This window comes from Primulina eburnea, chromosome 3 (assembly GCF_022965805.1).
Source record: "Primulina eburnea isolate SZY01 chromosome 3, ASM2296580v1, whole genome shotgun sequence".
NCBI lineage: Eukaryota > Viridiplantae > Streptophyta > Magnoliopsida > Lamiales > Gesneriaceae > Primulina > Primulina eburnea.
The window spans coordinates 28,822,330-28,838,643 of NC_133103.1; the positions used below are offsets into that span (position 1 = coordinate 28,822,330).

General features: G+C 38.3%; 1 protein-coding gene across 9 annotated transcripts; it reads right to left on the bottom strand.

The window, feature by feature from the left end:
* Positions 1-9,966: 9,966 nt before the first annotated feature.
* Positions 9,967-15,565, bottom strand: LOC140827510 (uncharacterized). 9 transcript variants are annotated; one of them, XM_073190182.1, is made up of 10 exons: positions 15,283-15,564; positions 15,074-15,143; positions 14,915-14,990; positions 12,881-13,198; positions 12,366-12,754; positions 11,865-11,964; positions 11,600-11,653; positions 11,422-11,508; positions 10,555-10,683; positions 9,967-10,456 (listed from the first exon to the last, which is right to left on the bottom strand). In XM_073190182.1, exons 1-10 carry the CDS (start codon positions 15,425-15,427, stop codon positions 10,145-10,147), a joined length of 1,680 nt encoding a protein of 559 aa, XP_073046283.1. In that variant the 5' UTR covers positions 15,428-15,564; the 3' UTR covers positions 9,967-10,144. The 9 variants fall into 9 exon arrangements, with proteins under 9 accessions (XP_073046283.1, XP_073046282.1, XP_073046289.1 ...); XM_073190181.1 differs by having other exon boundaries at positions 14,915-14,993; positions 15,283-15,563; XM_073190188.1 differs by lacking the exon at positions 15,283-15,564 and adding an exon at positions 14,049-14,164 and having other exon boundaries at positions 14,915-14,993; positions 15,074-15,126.
* Between the last annotated feature and the right edge of the window lie 749 nt (positions 15,566-16,314).

Sequence of the window (16,314 nt, forward strand, 5' to 3'; positions counted from 1 at the left end):
TTTTTCCCCAACCAAGATTACACAGTTGAGAAATGAAATTACATCATTTAGACAGAGAGATGGGGAATCACTGAATTCAGCATGGGCACGATTTAAGAAGATGTTGAGAATGTGCCCAAGACATGGTTTTTCGATAGGCCAGCAGGTTGAGAAGTTCTACTATGGGGTGGATCCATCTGTGAGATCTATGCTTGATGCGGCAGCCAACGGTAGTTTATACAGGAAAACACCAACCGCATCGCTTGAAATCATATCTAATATGGCAGAGAGCAATGTGGGTTGGCAAGACAGCCGTAGGGAGAAGAAAGTCGGGTTCCTTGAGATGGATGCCTTGACAGCAATCATAGCAAAGCTTGATGGATTGACACATCAGATGGCACAGTTACATTCAAATAAATCAATACCAGCCAAGCCAGTACATCAAATTCAGGGAAACACTGAGATAGTTTGTGGATCATCATCTAGTGACACGCCATTCATGCCAGATATGTCTTGTGAGGGAATACAGTGTTTTGGCGGGGATTCAGTGAATTATGTGGAAACCAGGGTCGTCAGCAATATAATCCATACAGTTTCTCATACAATCCGGGATGGAGGAATCATCCGAATTTTGGGTGGAGGCAATCAGAAAATTCTGTTGACCAACTACAGTTTAATCCTCCGCAGCATCCCGCACAACAAAAACCTCCTCAGCAACCACCTAAACCTCCGCAAGGTACAGGACCTTCCATGCCACCAGGTTTCAAGCCACATGATAGCAAGTCGAATCTCGAGGATATGCTGGCCAAATACATAGCCGGGAACGATATGAGATGGCAGAATCATGATGCAATGATGCAAAGAGTGGAAACTCAACTAGGGCAATTGACGACACAAATAGCTACACGAGCTCCGGGTTCACTACCTAGTGACACAGAAAAGAATCCAAAGGGCGTCAATGCAGTCACAGTGACATCTCCCCTGAAGCAAGAAATAGTTGATGTTGAGAAAAATGTGAAAGAAAAGGGGTCAACCAAGCAAGGGCCCGAGGATGCAAGGAAAACATGTAAGCCTCTAAACTCAAATCTCACTGTTGATATTAATTCACTCCCGTTCCCCCAAAGAGCAAAGCAACTGCAACTGGATACTCAATTTTCAAAATTCCTGGAAATTTTCAAAAAGCTGCACATAAATATCCCGTTTGAAGAAGCTTTAGCTCAAATGCCCTCCTATGCAACATTTCTTGAAGAAATTTTATCAAACAAGAGGAAACTAGTGGATTTTGAGACAGTGAAGCTTTCAGAGGAATGTTCTGCAATTTTACAAAATAAGTTGCCTCCAAAAGCTAAGGACCCAAGTAGCTTTTCTATCCCTTGTACCATAGGAACTTCATTTTTTGGTAAAGCTTTGTGTGATTTAGGTGCAAGCATAAATTTAATGCCCTATTCTTGTTTTGAGAAGCTAGGAATTGGTGAAGTTAGACCTACTACAATTTCCATACAATTAGCTGATAGATCTATTAAATATCTTAGGGGAGTTGTAGAAGATGTTTTAGTAAAAGTTGACAAGTTCATTTTCCTAGTAGACTTTGTGGTGTTGGATATGGAAGAGGATCGTGAGATTCCTCTTATTTTAGGAAGACCATTTTTAGCCACTGGGAAAGCTCTGATAGATGTACACAAGGGTGAGTTGGTGTTGAGATTGAATGATGAGAGTGTAGTTTTTAATGTTTTTCAGTCCATCAAATACCCCAATGATACATCTGATTGTTTTAGAATTGATGCTACTGACGAGTTTTTTGAGTATGGTTTGCAGGGACTACTTGGTGAGGATCCTTTGGCGGTCTGTTTGACCCATTCATACCTGCATGAATTGGGAAATAAAGAGCTGGACGAATTCATTCATTATCTGGAAGCAGGCAGACCGATCTCAAAAACGGTAAACTCTAGGATTGGGGAGCTTGGGCATGTCCCAAGACCTTTAAAGTCATCCATCGAAGAAGTCCCAATCCTAGAGATGAAACCTCTTCCTTCGCACTTAAAATATCTATTTTTGCTTGATAATGATAAATTGCCAGTGATAGTGTCCTCTACTTTGACAGGTATGGAAGAAGAGAAGCTGTTGCGAGTTCTGCGAGATAATATCAAAGCCATAGGTTGGAGTATAGAAGACATCAAAGGGATCAGTTCATCCATGTGCCACAAAATTCTGATGGATGCCGATCACAAGACATCTACCCAACCTCAAAGGCGTCTAAACCCAGCTATGCAAGAAGTGGTGAAAAAAGTGGTGATAAAGCTACTGGACGCAGGTATTATTTACCCGATTTCTGATAGTAGGTGGGTAAGTCCAGTACAAGTAGTTCCGAAAAAAGGTGGGATCACGGTAGTGAAAAATGAGAACAATGAATTAATTCTTACCAGAACTGTTACAGGGTGGCGTGTTTGCATATTTATAGAAAACTGAATGATGCCACCCGTAAAGACCATTTCCCCTCCCGTTTATTGATCAAATGTTGGAAAGGTTAGCTGGACATCCTTTCTACTCTTTCCTGGATGGCTACTCGGGTTATATGTAAATTCCTATTGACCCTGAAGATCAGGAGAAAACCACTTTTATGTGTCCTTACGGGATATTTGAATATAAACGAATGCCATTTGGTCTATGTAATGCACCAGCAACTTTCCAACGCTGCATGATGGCGATTTTTCATGATATGATTGAGGATTTTATAGAAATATTCATGGATGACTTTTCCGTCTTTGGATCTTCATTTGATACTTGTTTGATTAATTTATCTAAGGTCTTAGAGATATGTGAGGAGTCAAATCTGGTTTTAAATTGGGAAAAATGCCATTTCATGGTGAGAGAGAGAATAGTGTTGGGGCACAAAATTTCTGAAACTGGGATTGAAGTTGATAAGGCTAAGATTGAAGTGATAGAGAAACTCCCGGCCCCAACAAACATCAGAGGAGTGCGTAGTTTTTTAGGCCATGCAGTGTTTTATAGACGCTTTTATCAAAGATTTCTCTTGCATTACTAAGCCACTAACCAATTTCCTGATAAAAGACGTGCGGTTTGATTTTTCTGATGAGTGTGTGCAGGCATTTAAAATTTTGAAGGAGAAATTGATCACCGCACCTGTGATGATAGCACCTGACTGGGGGTCGTCATTTGAGGTGATGTGTGATGCAAGTGACACAGCTCTAGGGGCAGTGTTGGGGCAAAAGAGGGAAAAATGCATCCATGTCATCTACTATTCTAATATGACACTGTCAGCTGCCCAACTGAACTATGCCACTACAGAGAAGGAGCTTCTTGATGTGGTTTTTGCTCTGGATAAATTTAGATCTTATTTAATTGGGAGAAAAGTTGTAGTGCACACCGATCATTCGGCCTCGAAATACTTAATGTCTAAAAAGGATGCAAAGCCAATGCTAATTCGCTGGATTTTCCTGTTGCAGGAATTTGACTTGATGATAATCGATAGGAAAGGGACAGAGAACCAAGTTGCAGATCATCTTTTGCTTCTGGAGAATCTTACTCAAGGTAATGACTTTATTCGCGATGATTTCCCGGATGAACAACTCTTTGAAATCAACAGTTTACCATGGTATACTGATTTTGTTAATTATTTAATTCATTCCTCCCCGTTTTACGTATCAGCAAAGGAAGAAGTTTTTCTCAAATTTGAAATATTATTTGTGGGAGGATCCTTATTTGTTTAGAATATGTGCAGACGGTATAGTCCGGAGATGTATCCCCCAAGAAGAGGTAAGCGAAATTTTGTTTCATTGTCATGCTGGTCCGGCTGGAGGCCATTTTGGGGCAACTAGAACTGCATCCAAAGTCCTCCAATCTTGTTTTTATTGGCCTTCTCTGTTTAAGGATGCGCATGAATATGTCACAAAATGTCCAGATTGTCAGCGCACATGTAATATCTCTAGGAGACATGGATTACCTCTTAATAATATTCTTGTGTGTGAAATATTTGATGTGTGGGGTATCGATTTCATGGGTCCATTCCCGGTTTCTTTTGGGAACAAGTATATTTTGGTGGCTGTAGATTACGTGTCCAAATGAGTGGAGGCACTTGCATGCAAAACGAATGATTCTAGGGTTGTCGTTCAATTTCTCATGAAAATTTTTTTCTCACGTTTTGGCACACCTAGAGCCATTATTAGCGATGGGGGTACTCACTTTTGCAATCGTCAGTTTGACAGTCTGTTGGCCAACTATGGGGTCCGACATAAGGTGGACACACCTTATCACCCTCAAATTAGTGGCCAAGTCGAAGTATCAAACAGAGAACTTAAACGCATTCTTGAGAAGACTGTCGGCGCTTCAAGGAAAGAATGGTCTTGAAAACTCGACGATGCACTTTGGGCTTACCGCACTGCTTTTAAAACCCCCATTGACATGTCTCCTTTTAAATTGTTGTATGGGAAGTCATGTCACCTACCTGTTGAACTTGAACATAAGGCTTATTGGGCTACTAAATTTCTAAATTTTGATGCTAAAGCCACAGGTGACGAGAGAGTACTGCAACTGAACGGATTGGATGAGTTTAGGTTGGAAGCATATGAGAATGCCAAGCTTTACAAGGAGAAAACCAAACGTTGGCATGATCAGAACATCGTTCATCGAGAATTTGTGGTGGGAAAACTTGTATTATTATACAATTCTCGACTGAAGTTGATGCCCGGTAAATTGCGTTCACGATGGTCAGGACCATACACCATCACGCAAGTTTTCCCTTATGGGACAGTGGAGATCACTAGTGAAGCAACTGGAGCATTTAAGGTGAATGGGCATAGGCTGAAGGTTTATCATGGTGGTACCATGCCCGATGAGCCGACTACCGTGGATCTGCAGGATCTAATCTGAAGAAAAAAAAGGGGAGTGCAGTCAGGCTATCGACTATAAATTTAGCGCTTGCTGGGAGGCAACCTAGTGTTTATTTTAGTTTTATTTCGTCTTTTATTTTAGTTTTCTTACTTTTTGTTTTATGCATATCTCGTGGCTAATCTCAGTTAATGGTGGAGCAGGTAATTTATGCACTGGCGGTGAGATTTCTCAAATGTGGGAGAGTCTATCAGGGCGAGCGAGTTCAGAACCTCAAATAGACCAGGGAAGTTTCTGTACAATTCTTGCATCTTGTGTGCTTGATTGAGTGTCAAATTTGATGTATAGATTTATAGAATTGTACATTCATGGCGTCACATATGGATTTGGTTTGTAGTGTTCAGGGAATTGAAAAAAAAATTAAAATTCGGTTTCCCGAGTCTACACGGACCTTGTCCCGGACCTGTACACGGGTTCCGTGTACTCCACTTTCAAAAATGCCAGATTCCCGAGTCTACACGGACCTTGTCCCAGACCTCTACACGGGGTCCGTGTACTCCACTTTCAAAAATGCCAGATTCCCGAGTATACACGGACCCATACACGGACCTCTACACGGGGTCCGTGCCTTCTATTTTTTAGTCAGATTCAGAATAACTTCGCGACTCACCTCTTCTACATCCCTAAACCCCTAAATTCAATTCTTCTCCCACCGCCGCCTCTCGCCACGCCGCCGCCATTCCTCTCCATCTAAACACCACTACCAACACACCTCCATCACAACATCACCGCCGACCACTCTCCACCACCATCTAACACCCCTCCTCAACTCCAAAACAACACACCTCGCACACAACACCACCATTGTTGCCGCCTCCCTATTACCGTCGCCAGCCACCTAGCACCACCATGCCATCATCTCTTACTTTCCGGTAAGCATGGTTTTCTCTTGACTCCAATATTCGCCTAGCCTCGTTCGGATTTTGTGCCATCTATTATATTAGTGCTTGGGGCTTGTTTGTCATTTGTTGGAATTGCCGGGTTGTGCTTGTATAAGGGTTGCTTTGGTTTAGTTGGAATACATTGTTGTTGGAACCTATTTCCGGTAGATCGTTTCAGATTTGTTGTTGATTCATTATCGCCGTGTTGAGCATATTGCTTGTGAATTGCATTGGGCTCAGTTGGAATTGATTCGGACTATTTGTGGTAAATTATTGGATTGTTGTGCCTTCACTGTTGGGGGTGTTTAAAGCTACTCGGTTTCATTGCAATGCCTCCCCGTAAGCAATCTAGTAAGCGTGCACGAAGCGGTTCTTCCTCATCATCCGGGTCCGTCAGGATGGCATTTGATTCTTCTAAGTTCACCAGTCGCAAAAATTTTGAGTGGTACTCGGCACTTCACGGGAACTCGGTCATTGTTGAGTGGTCTGTTCATCCACGGATTGACCATGAGGTGCCACTAAGGGCAGAGTTCATGACTAGTTTTGAATGAAAGGAGTCGTAATTGTAATGAGAGAGTCAGACATAAACCAGTGCTTTATTAACATTTCATTCCACGTACATGGTCAGTCTTTGGCTCATTAAAAGTGAATTGGTGCAGGGTAAAAAAGACGAAATTCGAAACAAACTAGAACTCGTCTGATTAGCCCTCGAAGCGAAAATACGAACGATGATGACTTAGGGATGATTTAGGCGATATTTGGACCGTTTGAGCCTTTCAAGCCTACCTGAAACATCATTTATTATCTCTAGTAATCCCTTTGAGCCTACAAAAAAAATCGAATGGTGTGTGTCAATGACACACAATTAGACCCCATTCGTAATTTATTCAATGTCCCACATCAACTACCTGAATTTTAGCCTATGCACTTTTATCCTACCCGATCGTGTAGAGGAATAAACCCTTCGAGCGCTTTGAAATATTCAAAAACTCACATGTGTGGAAAATACATATCTAAAGGATTTGTTGAACTACCTTTGAATGAAAAGAAGTGGATTTATTTGATCTACGGGAAAAAAAAATATGTTTGTGTGTTATAAAGTGTATGGTATTGAAGACACCCGAAAAATCTGTGGGTGAAAGTTGAAGGACAATGAGAAAGGAAAGAGATGATGGTGATCTCAAGCTGATAAAAATACAGTGAGGGGTGAAGAGTTGAAAGTTGAATGAATGCGCTGCATGAATATATTTATTTTCTCTTACCTTTGATTCCCATACCCTTTATTGTAGCCGTGAGCCTTGGCCTTACGTTATAAGCTTAAAAGATCTATTAACCAAGTCATCGTCGTTCAACATTTAGTAGAGAGGGGTATGAAAGTCGAGCATATGGGGCGTTTCGGGGAAAAAAAAAGTGACCTTGAAACCAAGTAGCTGGTGATGAGCATTAGAACTGACCTACACACTACACACATCTCATTCTGTTGATCTTTATTGGGTAGTGTTTGACTCTTGATTTGCTATGAAAACGAATCTTGTGATATTCGAAGCATGATCTTTTGATCGGGGATGCAGGAGTTTGAAAAATTGAGAAGTTTTGATTGTATTACTTGAGTTATGAATCTAGATATTTCTCATCTTTATCTCATGTTTGATTTTTTCGAGGACGAACAAAGGTTAAGTGTGGGGAAATTGATAAGCACGAATCATATAGCGTTTTAGGGACTTTATTTTGTCGTATTCGTGCTTATCTGGCGTTTTTATTCCGAGTTTTGCGCTTAATTCGTGGTATTATTGCTCTTTGCAGGTTTGACTAAAAGATGATAAAAGCCAAAGAAAAGAAAGAAAATTTAAGCTTCGCAGTGCCATGTCAGAAACACCCAGAAAAATAGCACAAAGAGAACACCCGGACCCATACACTGACCCCGTGTAAAGGTCCGTACCTTAGAAGCCGAAGGAAGACATCAACCGAGCCTACACGGACTCCCTACCGGGCCTGTACCCGGGGCCCGTGTCAGCTATCCTCGAAAGAAGAAAAATCCAGTGTGTACACGGACCCCGAGACAGACCTCTACATGGGGTCCGTTTCCAGAGTTCCGGAAGAAATTTTAGGCAGTCTACACGGACCCCTTTCCTGATGCATGCACGGGGTCCGTGCCCTTGAGATCAGAATCAGATTTTGGCGAAGATTTTCTCGTGATTTGGAGGAGAAAATAAAAGGGAAAAAACCTAGACAAAAGAGGTTTTGAATTTTTAGAGGGCAGTCGACTTTTGAGAGAGAAAAAAAAGCGAGAGCTTGGAGACTCTTGAATACGGCGACAGCTTGGGAGATTCGAGAGGAAAACCGTGCAATTCACACACAAGATCCGGGCACCAATGCTGAGATTCTCTCTTCTCTTATTTTCTTATTTCCATTTATGAATTCGAATATTAGATTTGATTCTAGCTTTGAATTTATGGAGTAGTTTTCTTGTGATCGGGACCACGATAGGGACAAACTTTAGATGTTATTCATTCACTGGATTATTTGAATCTACGAATTAATTTATGTTATTGATTAATGTTTGCATAAATTTCGTGCTCTTAATTTGGCCAACTATTTGCATGTTTGTTGTTTGATCTTGACTCGAAAAAGAATATGTTAAATTTAGCTTCAAAAATTTTAATCAACACACGGTTAAATCGACTAGAAATAGTATTCGGTTTCAATGTGCGATTTTAGGCGACGGTTGTGATTCCAACGTTGAATAATGCGTTTTTGTTTTATTAAATTCAATTAGAAATAATTGGACTGTTAAATGAAAATATGATTATAAATTCTAGAAATAGAAGTTAATGCAGGGAATTTTATCGTGACATCGAATAATCTGTGGTTATTTAATTCCAGTGAATGATAATAAACGAAGTTTGGACCGTTGTGCGTTCCCGGTCATTTTATTTAAATTTGAAAATATCCCAAGTTTAAACCGGTTCTGAAAATTCGATCTTAGTTATTAATTTAACTTATTCTAATTTAAGTTTACTAGTTTAAATTATCATCAATCACTTTGTCTTTTTGCCTAGATTAAATCGAATAATTTAGATCTTAGTATTTAAATAATAGTCTCTGTGGGATCGATACTTGGACTTGTCGTCTATTTATTATAACTTGACCTAGTCCGCTTGCTAGAATTTTTCCCAACCAAAATCGTCGGTCAGTGGCCACATTTTACGTTGTACAGCTAGTTAATCAAGTAGGCAAGCTGCCACTTCCATCATGCTCATTACCAACAACCAATTTATAAACCGATTTAACCATATACCCCGCAGTATTGTAGTGTCACACCAATATATCCACACTTGCCCGCCGAAATTTTCCACAGTTAATCCGGATAGCGTGAAAGGATTGTTTTGGGAGAAAAAAAATATTATGTTTTAGAGACTAAAGTTGGTTATTGTTAAGTACAGACACCTTTCCAAATTATAATCCTGCGACCACCATAAATCGTGAATTATAACAAATTACATTTTTAAAACCAAAAAGGAACATAAAATAGTAATTAACCAAAAATATATAAAAATACAAAAACGACTAAAACTTCAAAGTCTTTTGTGCTGAGAGGAACCAATGGACACTAGCAAAACCAAGCCTCCATTCTTTTACTGCTATCTCTATCTATGTAGCACGGCACTCCAATTATTTTTTTTTAAGTATCGGACACGAAAATGGATAAGACATGCGGATACGCTATCCGCGTGCGTATCCGCGTGCCGGATATGACAAATCGGTGTCGTTAACTTTTTGCATTTTTTACCAGTCGAATACACTATGAGCACGGCTAGGATACGTCATAGACAAGACGAGGACACATTTTTGGATGCGTTTCGAAAAAAAATTTGATTTTTTTCCTTTTCTTTTTAAATCTATGCTCTGAAGTTATATTTGTATATATTTACATAAATATGTATATATATTTCTACAATATATTTATATAAATACATATATTTCTACATTTTTTATACTATATATATATATATATATATATTACTAATTATCGTATCCTAGTCGTATCCTAGTCTTATATATATATATATATATATATATATATATATATATATATATATATGTATATATATTACTAATTATCGTATCTTAGTCGTATCGTGTCTTATATTTTCAAAATTTTCCGTATCGCCGTATCCGTATCGTATTCGATACCCGTACCTGTACAACATAGATCTCTATACTGTGAACAAAATACTCCCACTGCAATCTTGATTATTACTGTAGCTAGAAACACATGACTCGCAACTCATACTCATATCAACCAAATCAAGAAACAAACTATTCATGAAGCACCCCGAGTATATAAATATAATTATCATCATCATCATATAGCTAGCTTAGCTTCCTTGAGCTACTATTTCTTTATGGATTAAGTATCGGAACGATGAGGTCTGTTCTAACCAATAAACATGCTTCTCAGGTCGACCCTTCATGCATGTTTTAACAGCTTTTCGTTGTATACCAACTAAACATTCGTCAACTGCTTCTAAAAGAGCAGCCATGTCAAGTGACATATCCTTTCCATAATAGCAAAGGATTTTCGGAAGGTAAATCTTTGTTTCCTTGTGAACGTAAACTGTCGCCTGTATGAATTCTTCTCTTGCAACTTTCAGGTCCTCAAATATTGTGCTTGCCTTGTAAAGTCGCACCTATAATTTAATTAATGAACATAAAAATTGGAAAACGAAGAACTTTGCATTTTTTTCTATTCAGGAATAGCTAACAAGGAAGCGCGTCTATATATTACCGCAGGATCTGAATAAGCACCAGAACTAAGAGCAAAATGAACAAGTGGTTCAGGGTATTCGATGGCATAAATATGTTTAGAGCTTGCACTTTTGAACTTCTTTCCGGGAGTGAGAATCGTTTGAAGCCACTGCATATATAACATTCATGCTTGTCAACATGAAGCGGGTTACTGAGACATAAACTTGTTAATGAGTTGACGAACTTGCTTCCACTCGGTCTCTCCGTCAAAAAACCAAAAGCTCTAATTTAATGCCAGCTTATTCGCCTTTTGGCTACTATTATAATCAAGTTAAATGTGGTAGTTCTAATTAATTTGATTAAAAAATATCCAAGCTTCACAGGTTTCACGACTTTGGTTAGATTACTGAAAGCAGCTACATTTGACTGGATTAATTATATTTTACCCGTGATACGCCAAAATTATACATCAAATGGCCAACACTGATTAGTGAAAGTGGCTAACTAACCCGTGAAAAATAAATAGCCAAATTATCTCATGTGTTTGTAGTTAAAAGGCAAATAAAACTCAATCACATGGTAATCCGTCTTTTCCAGAGATTTTCAATCCTAGTTTCAACTCTATTAGTGGAATTACTAAAAGAGGAAGAAGTGAAATGGCAAAGAGTTAAGATGACAGAAGAAAGTCAAGGTGGTCTCATACGAACAAGTTTCAAAATATGGATCCTAATTTGGACCCCAAGGGCGGTTTATTACTGATTTATTTTCTACCAGGTCACGTTTTTTATTTTTACGCAGGAGTATTTGCCACATGAGTACATCACTCGAGGGCAGGGTAAACTGTTATATGTCTCATCCTATACTTGTTTAAACGATGTGTCGGCTTATATAAAAAGAGGGTGCATACCCGTGCAGAATAGTGTGATCTGATTCCCAGAATGGAGTTTTGTATGTCATAAGCATTTATGTTATGTCCGCCCACATTATAGGCTGCCTGAAAAAAAATTTGTGTACGGAATTAGTTAACTAATATAAATAAGAAATACAACCTACAGACTATGCGGTATAAAGAATTGTATTTTGACCTTCACAATGGAAGTGCTTTTTATATAGTTTTGAGTGCCGTATGCTAAATAAGCCTGCCACCAAAATGAAATATCATTCAACCACACAAACACTAAAACTTAAAAGGTCACACTGAAACTAGCAGCAACCCATTACCATATTGAGCTTTCATAAAAATGTTACTTGAAAAATTGTCGGCTATTGATGATTGCTATTTTTCAGTATATCAGTAGTTAGAGGCTTTGATGGTCACACAAAATTGATATAAAGTTTCGCAGGCCCTACATGCATAACCAAGGCATTGTGAATATTGATCCAAAAGGTAAGCTTTTCCTCACGCCGCATCTTCTTAGGGTCAACATTCTCGAGGCTCTTAACCAAGGACCTGCACGACAAATAGTTGGAGGTTATGGAAATAAAACAATAAGTTGTGAGACTAAAAAAATGCATTCATGGCACTATATCAGCTAGCCTTTTTACAAGGGCACTCCAATACCGTGACAGATTTGGCAGATTTAATTGAGTAGAAATGTGTTGGGAGGAGCTAAGAAACACTAATAACAGAGCCAAAAAATGAAAAAAATGCTTCTTGTGGGCCTATTATTTATTAGGATGAAAACGGTAGATATCTGACATGGGTCTTAAATCAAAATCCAATAAGCTCCTTTAAGGTCATTAGGTGAACTATACTTGTATAACAGCAAATTATCATTTCATTATGACTAAACGATGAGGCTGATTTTATTAGAATCTGGCTAAATCTGACCGGTGGATAAATGCCGACACCTGAATTTCTGTAGCATTGTCGCCGCAAAACTGTAAGTTTCATCATCTAAATATATCTTTAAGACTTCGATCATTGCAGCGTATGGACCATTCTCTTGTTTGAGGGCTTCAAAATCACAACGCTCTGTAGTTTCATCATTACATTGAGGACTCCAACTACCAGATAAATTTCTGGGAGAAAATGTGCTGGAGGAATAGAATGATGAGGTGGACGAGGCTGAATAGCCTTTGTCAGTGAGATAGGGGTTTGCCAATTTACAGTAAATTGAAGATATGCATCTTACGATTTCCTCAGATAGTCTGTCGGGACAAACAAGGGCATCACTGGTGCTGATATTTCCAAGATGATCTCCTAGGCTACGATGACGGGAATAAGTTTTTTTCTTCTCCTGAAATTGTCCAAGAAGAATTTATGCATGCTCGTGATTACAGAAATATTTTACAGCTAGGAACAACATAGGCAACAGAAATGGACCAATCAAACGCAAAGTGTTCGAGAAGTGAGGCTTGTATACCCTTCCAAATGATGACTTTGTTGTTGCAACGTGAATCAAATCATTAGGGCCAGCTAAAGCACTTGTAGGCGAATTCTGATCATGATGGTCATTATAGCTTTTTGGGATTCTCAATTTCATCATGTGCGAAGGTTGATCAGACGGCACAAACCCCAATGGAGGTCTTCCAGTTTTTTGTTGTCCATTGACCCCATGGTTTCCCGAAAAACTTGGGAGATGCTGCAGAAAAGCGGTACGGTACAGAGAAAGAAGATATCGTTCCATGTGAACTATTTCAATCTCAAGCTTGGCAATCTCTGTCACAAGTTCTTCTGAAGACTGCACAGAAACAGCACTAATTTAGTTCCAGTTATTGTAGTTGAAGACAGCAAATTTATAAATAATTGTGATATTTGCACCAGAAACACTAGCTAAAAAGGAAATTTTAATTTCTTGAGATTTTTTTCGAAAAATAAAATAAAATTAACAACCATTTTGAAAGACTTCAAATATAAAGATTTTTATATAGCTATTTGGATCTAGGCATGCACTTAATTTTGGACCAGCACTAACGCATAACTTGATATTTCAAGTTGAAGAAATAACTGCAAAGGTAATTGAGCAGCAAGAAATCAAGGGAATGTAGCTATGCAAAGTCCCACGAACATTTATCGATTTGATTAGCATCATGAAAAGTCTTCAAAGCCTAACATGATATCAAAATGAGCGACTAGTCTGAACGAGCCTTGAATGTTTCTTATTTGCTCAAATGCCCCATTGGGATCAGCAACTGCAGACATAGCACGTTGGCCTCCATGGTTAAATGAGCTAACCTAAAGGATTACCACACACATCGTGCCCGAAAGTATTACACCTTGAATATCAGCAATTTTGGGAAAAGAAGTGTCTAACAAAACCAAAATAGAGTAGATTTGGCTTGCTTCTGACCAATGGTAGACTGGCCTTGATAGTAAAGCTTATCAACCAATCAAATGAACAGAAGAAGCATGAAACAAAAATCAAAAAACATATTACAAATCATGTCATGCACAAATCTCATCTTTCTCAGCACTTTATACTGTTTTATGAGAATGCATGGTAATTGAACATATCGAGTTTCTAAATTGGCATGCTCCTTTCAAGTATGATACATAGCGAGCCAAGCACAAGATAACTTGGAAACTATAACCCTAGAAGTCATCTTGCCATCTGAAAGAAGACAACTGATTGATTCAATGCACTGATCCTTTTCTGTGTCCAAGAAAGTGGTAACTGGCTAACAGATTTAGTCTCCATGCGCATAATCTACCTTACAAGTTCAAGAAAACCAATCTATTGATATTTGGAATTAACACTAACTTCTTCCGGTCAACAAAGACTTTGTGATTCAGAACTCAACTCCATATGGAAATAAATCGAGGATAAAATATTTTAGAAGCCTGAGAAAAGTTCCATTTCCTGAAGCAAGATACCATTGTTGAACCTAAACAACACAAATGCTCAAAAGGGAGATTTGGACAACCGTTCAAGCAGAATGATTGTCTTCTTTCCATCTCAGAACAAGATATTCCTATAATAAAATAAGATTCTTCTTTGATTAAGAGTATTAATTGAATTCTTGATCCTAGATCCACTTTCTCGTCCTTAGTAAACAAGAGTAGAGCAGCTAGTTTAGAAGTGGGGATATCCATAGTTAGAAAGTCCATTTCATAAGGAATGTCTTGCATGCAGCAGTCTTTCGGAGTGAATGGAAAGAGAAGATAGAAAGGAAGAGGACTGGTGTTTGAATTTGATTTGAGTTTTTCTGATTCCATGGCCAGACTGACGAGTGACCTACCTATTTTAGCTCAACTTCTCTCCAAATGACAAGCCCTTTTCAATTCAATCAGCGTGTAATTAATTCATTTAAGTAAGTTGCGTGAATCCAATGGTTATTTCAGCTTCCGCATAAATCGGTTGCTATTTTCATCTAAATAAATACCACACAACCTTAAAAAACAACGGATGTAACAGAAATGGCCGTCAAAAGCAAATAAAAGTGAGGGAATTACGCACAGGATGATTTTCATGGCGGGAAGGCCTCGGCGACACGTTGAGTACACAATGATCATCCTCTTTAATTATGTCAAAACTGCTGCAAATTCATCAAGAACTCAAAAATCAACAAGAGAACACAAATGAACACTCCTTATCTCAACCAATTACACCGCACACCTCTTCCATCTTGATGCACGCGGAGGCGGAGCAGGAGAAGGGCAATCCACTGGAGGCATTACTTCAAAATCTAACAAAAACCCAAGAAATATGATATCAGCACCGACACCCAGAAGCTGTATAAGTCGAGAACTGAATCAAATATCACTCCAATGCTACTATTTATTTATCATCAAGAAAATTAACCCAGGAAATATTGAAGTGGGTACCTCTGCCACTCTGCTGCAACCAAAACCTCAAGATGGGAAAGAAAATGGGTGAGAAATATTTAATTAAATGAGTTGAAAAAACAAAAAACAAAGAATCAATCCATAAAAAGGGGTGGGTGGGAAGACCAAGCCAGGCCAGGGGCATTAAATGATGAGAGAATCAATGGATTAAAATAAGAAAATAAAAGAGGGCCATTGACACAGTGGAGTCAATGGAGGATCGGCATTGCAGTGGGTGAATCCATGGCAACGGCAATAAAAACAAGTAACCGTGTTTGATGAAAGAAATGCAGAATTTTCGTATCATTTAGCTGCAGTACTGTCTGTCCAAATCTGTGTGAATTATTCATAAAAATTTGATATTTCTTAATTTTAGTTATATACATGTATTTTATATAATCGTGTTCTAACTATCGATTTTAATTCTTTTTGTCAAAATCAGGTGATTACTGGTATCATTGTTAATTTGTATAATTATGTTATATGTTCATGCCACAAAAAGATTTATTAACCATGCGATTATAAAAATTTAACAACGGTCTTGACCATTTTATCATATAATTTTGATTAGAATGCGTCGAAATATAATTATATGACTATAATTTTGATATAATAAAATTTATATAATAAATATATCATACTTTTGTAAGATTGGAATTTCAGAGGTGGTATGTAGTAAGGATCCTATTAAAATTGATATGTTGCCTGTAAATAATAAAGGTAAATAATAAAGGAAGAATATAATGTGAGATATTTAGTAAATTCTATAAATCATATGATTGAAACCATATTTCACAAAATGTCCAAATTTTATATCAAATTATCAGAAATATGAAAAATAATAAATGTATACAAGAACTAACTTGTAAGGACCGAGAAATTTATCCTGTTAATCTGAAATGATTTGGCGATGATTGATGTGATTATAAACGGAATGGATCGGACCAGAAATAGACAGGAAAGAGGTACGAAGACGCGAAGCAAGTGCGAGGACAGAACACCTCGCGCATATGCGCGACAAGGAGCCGCGCA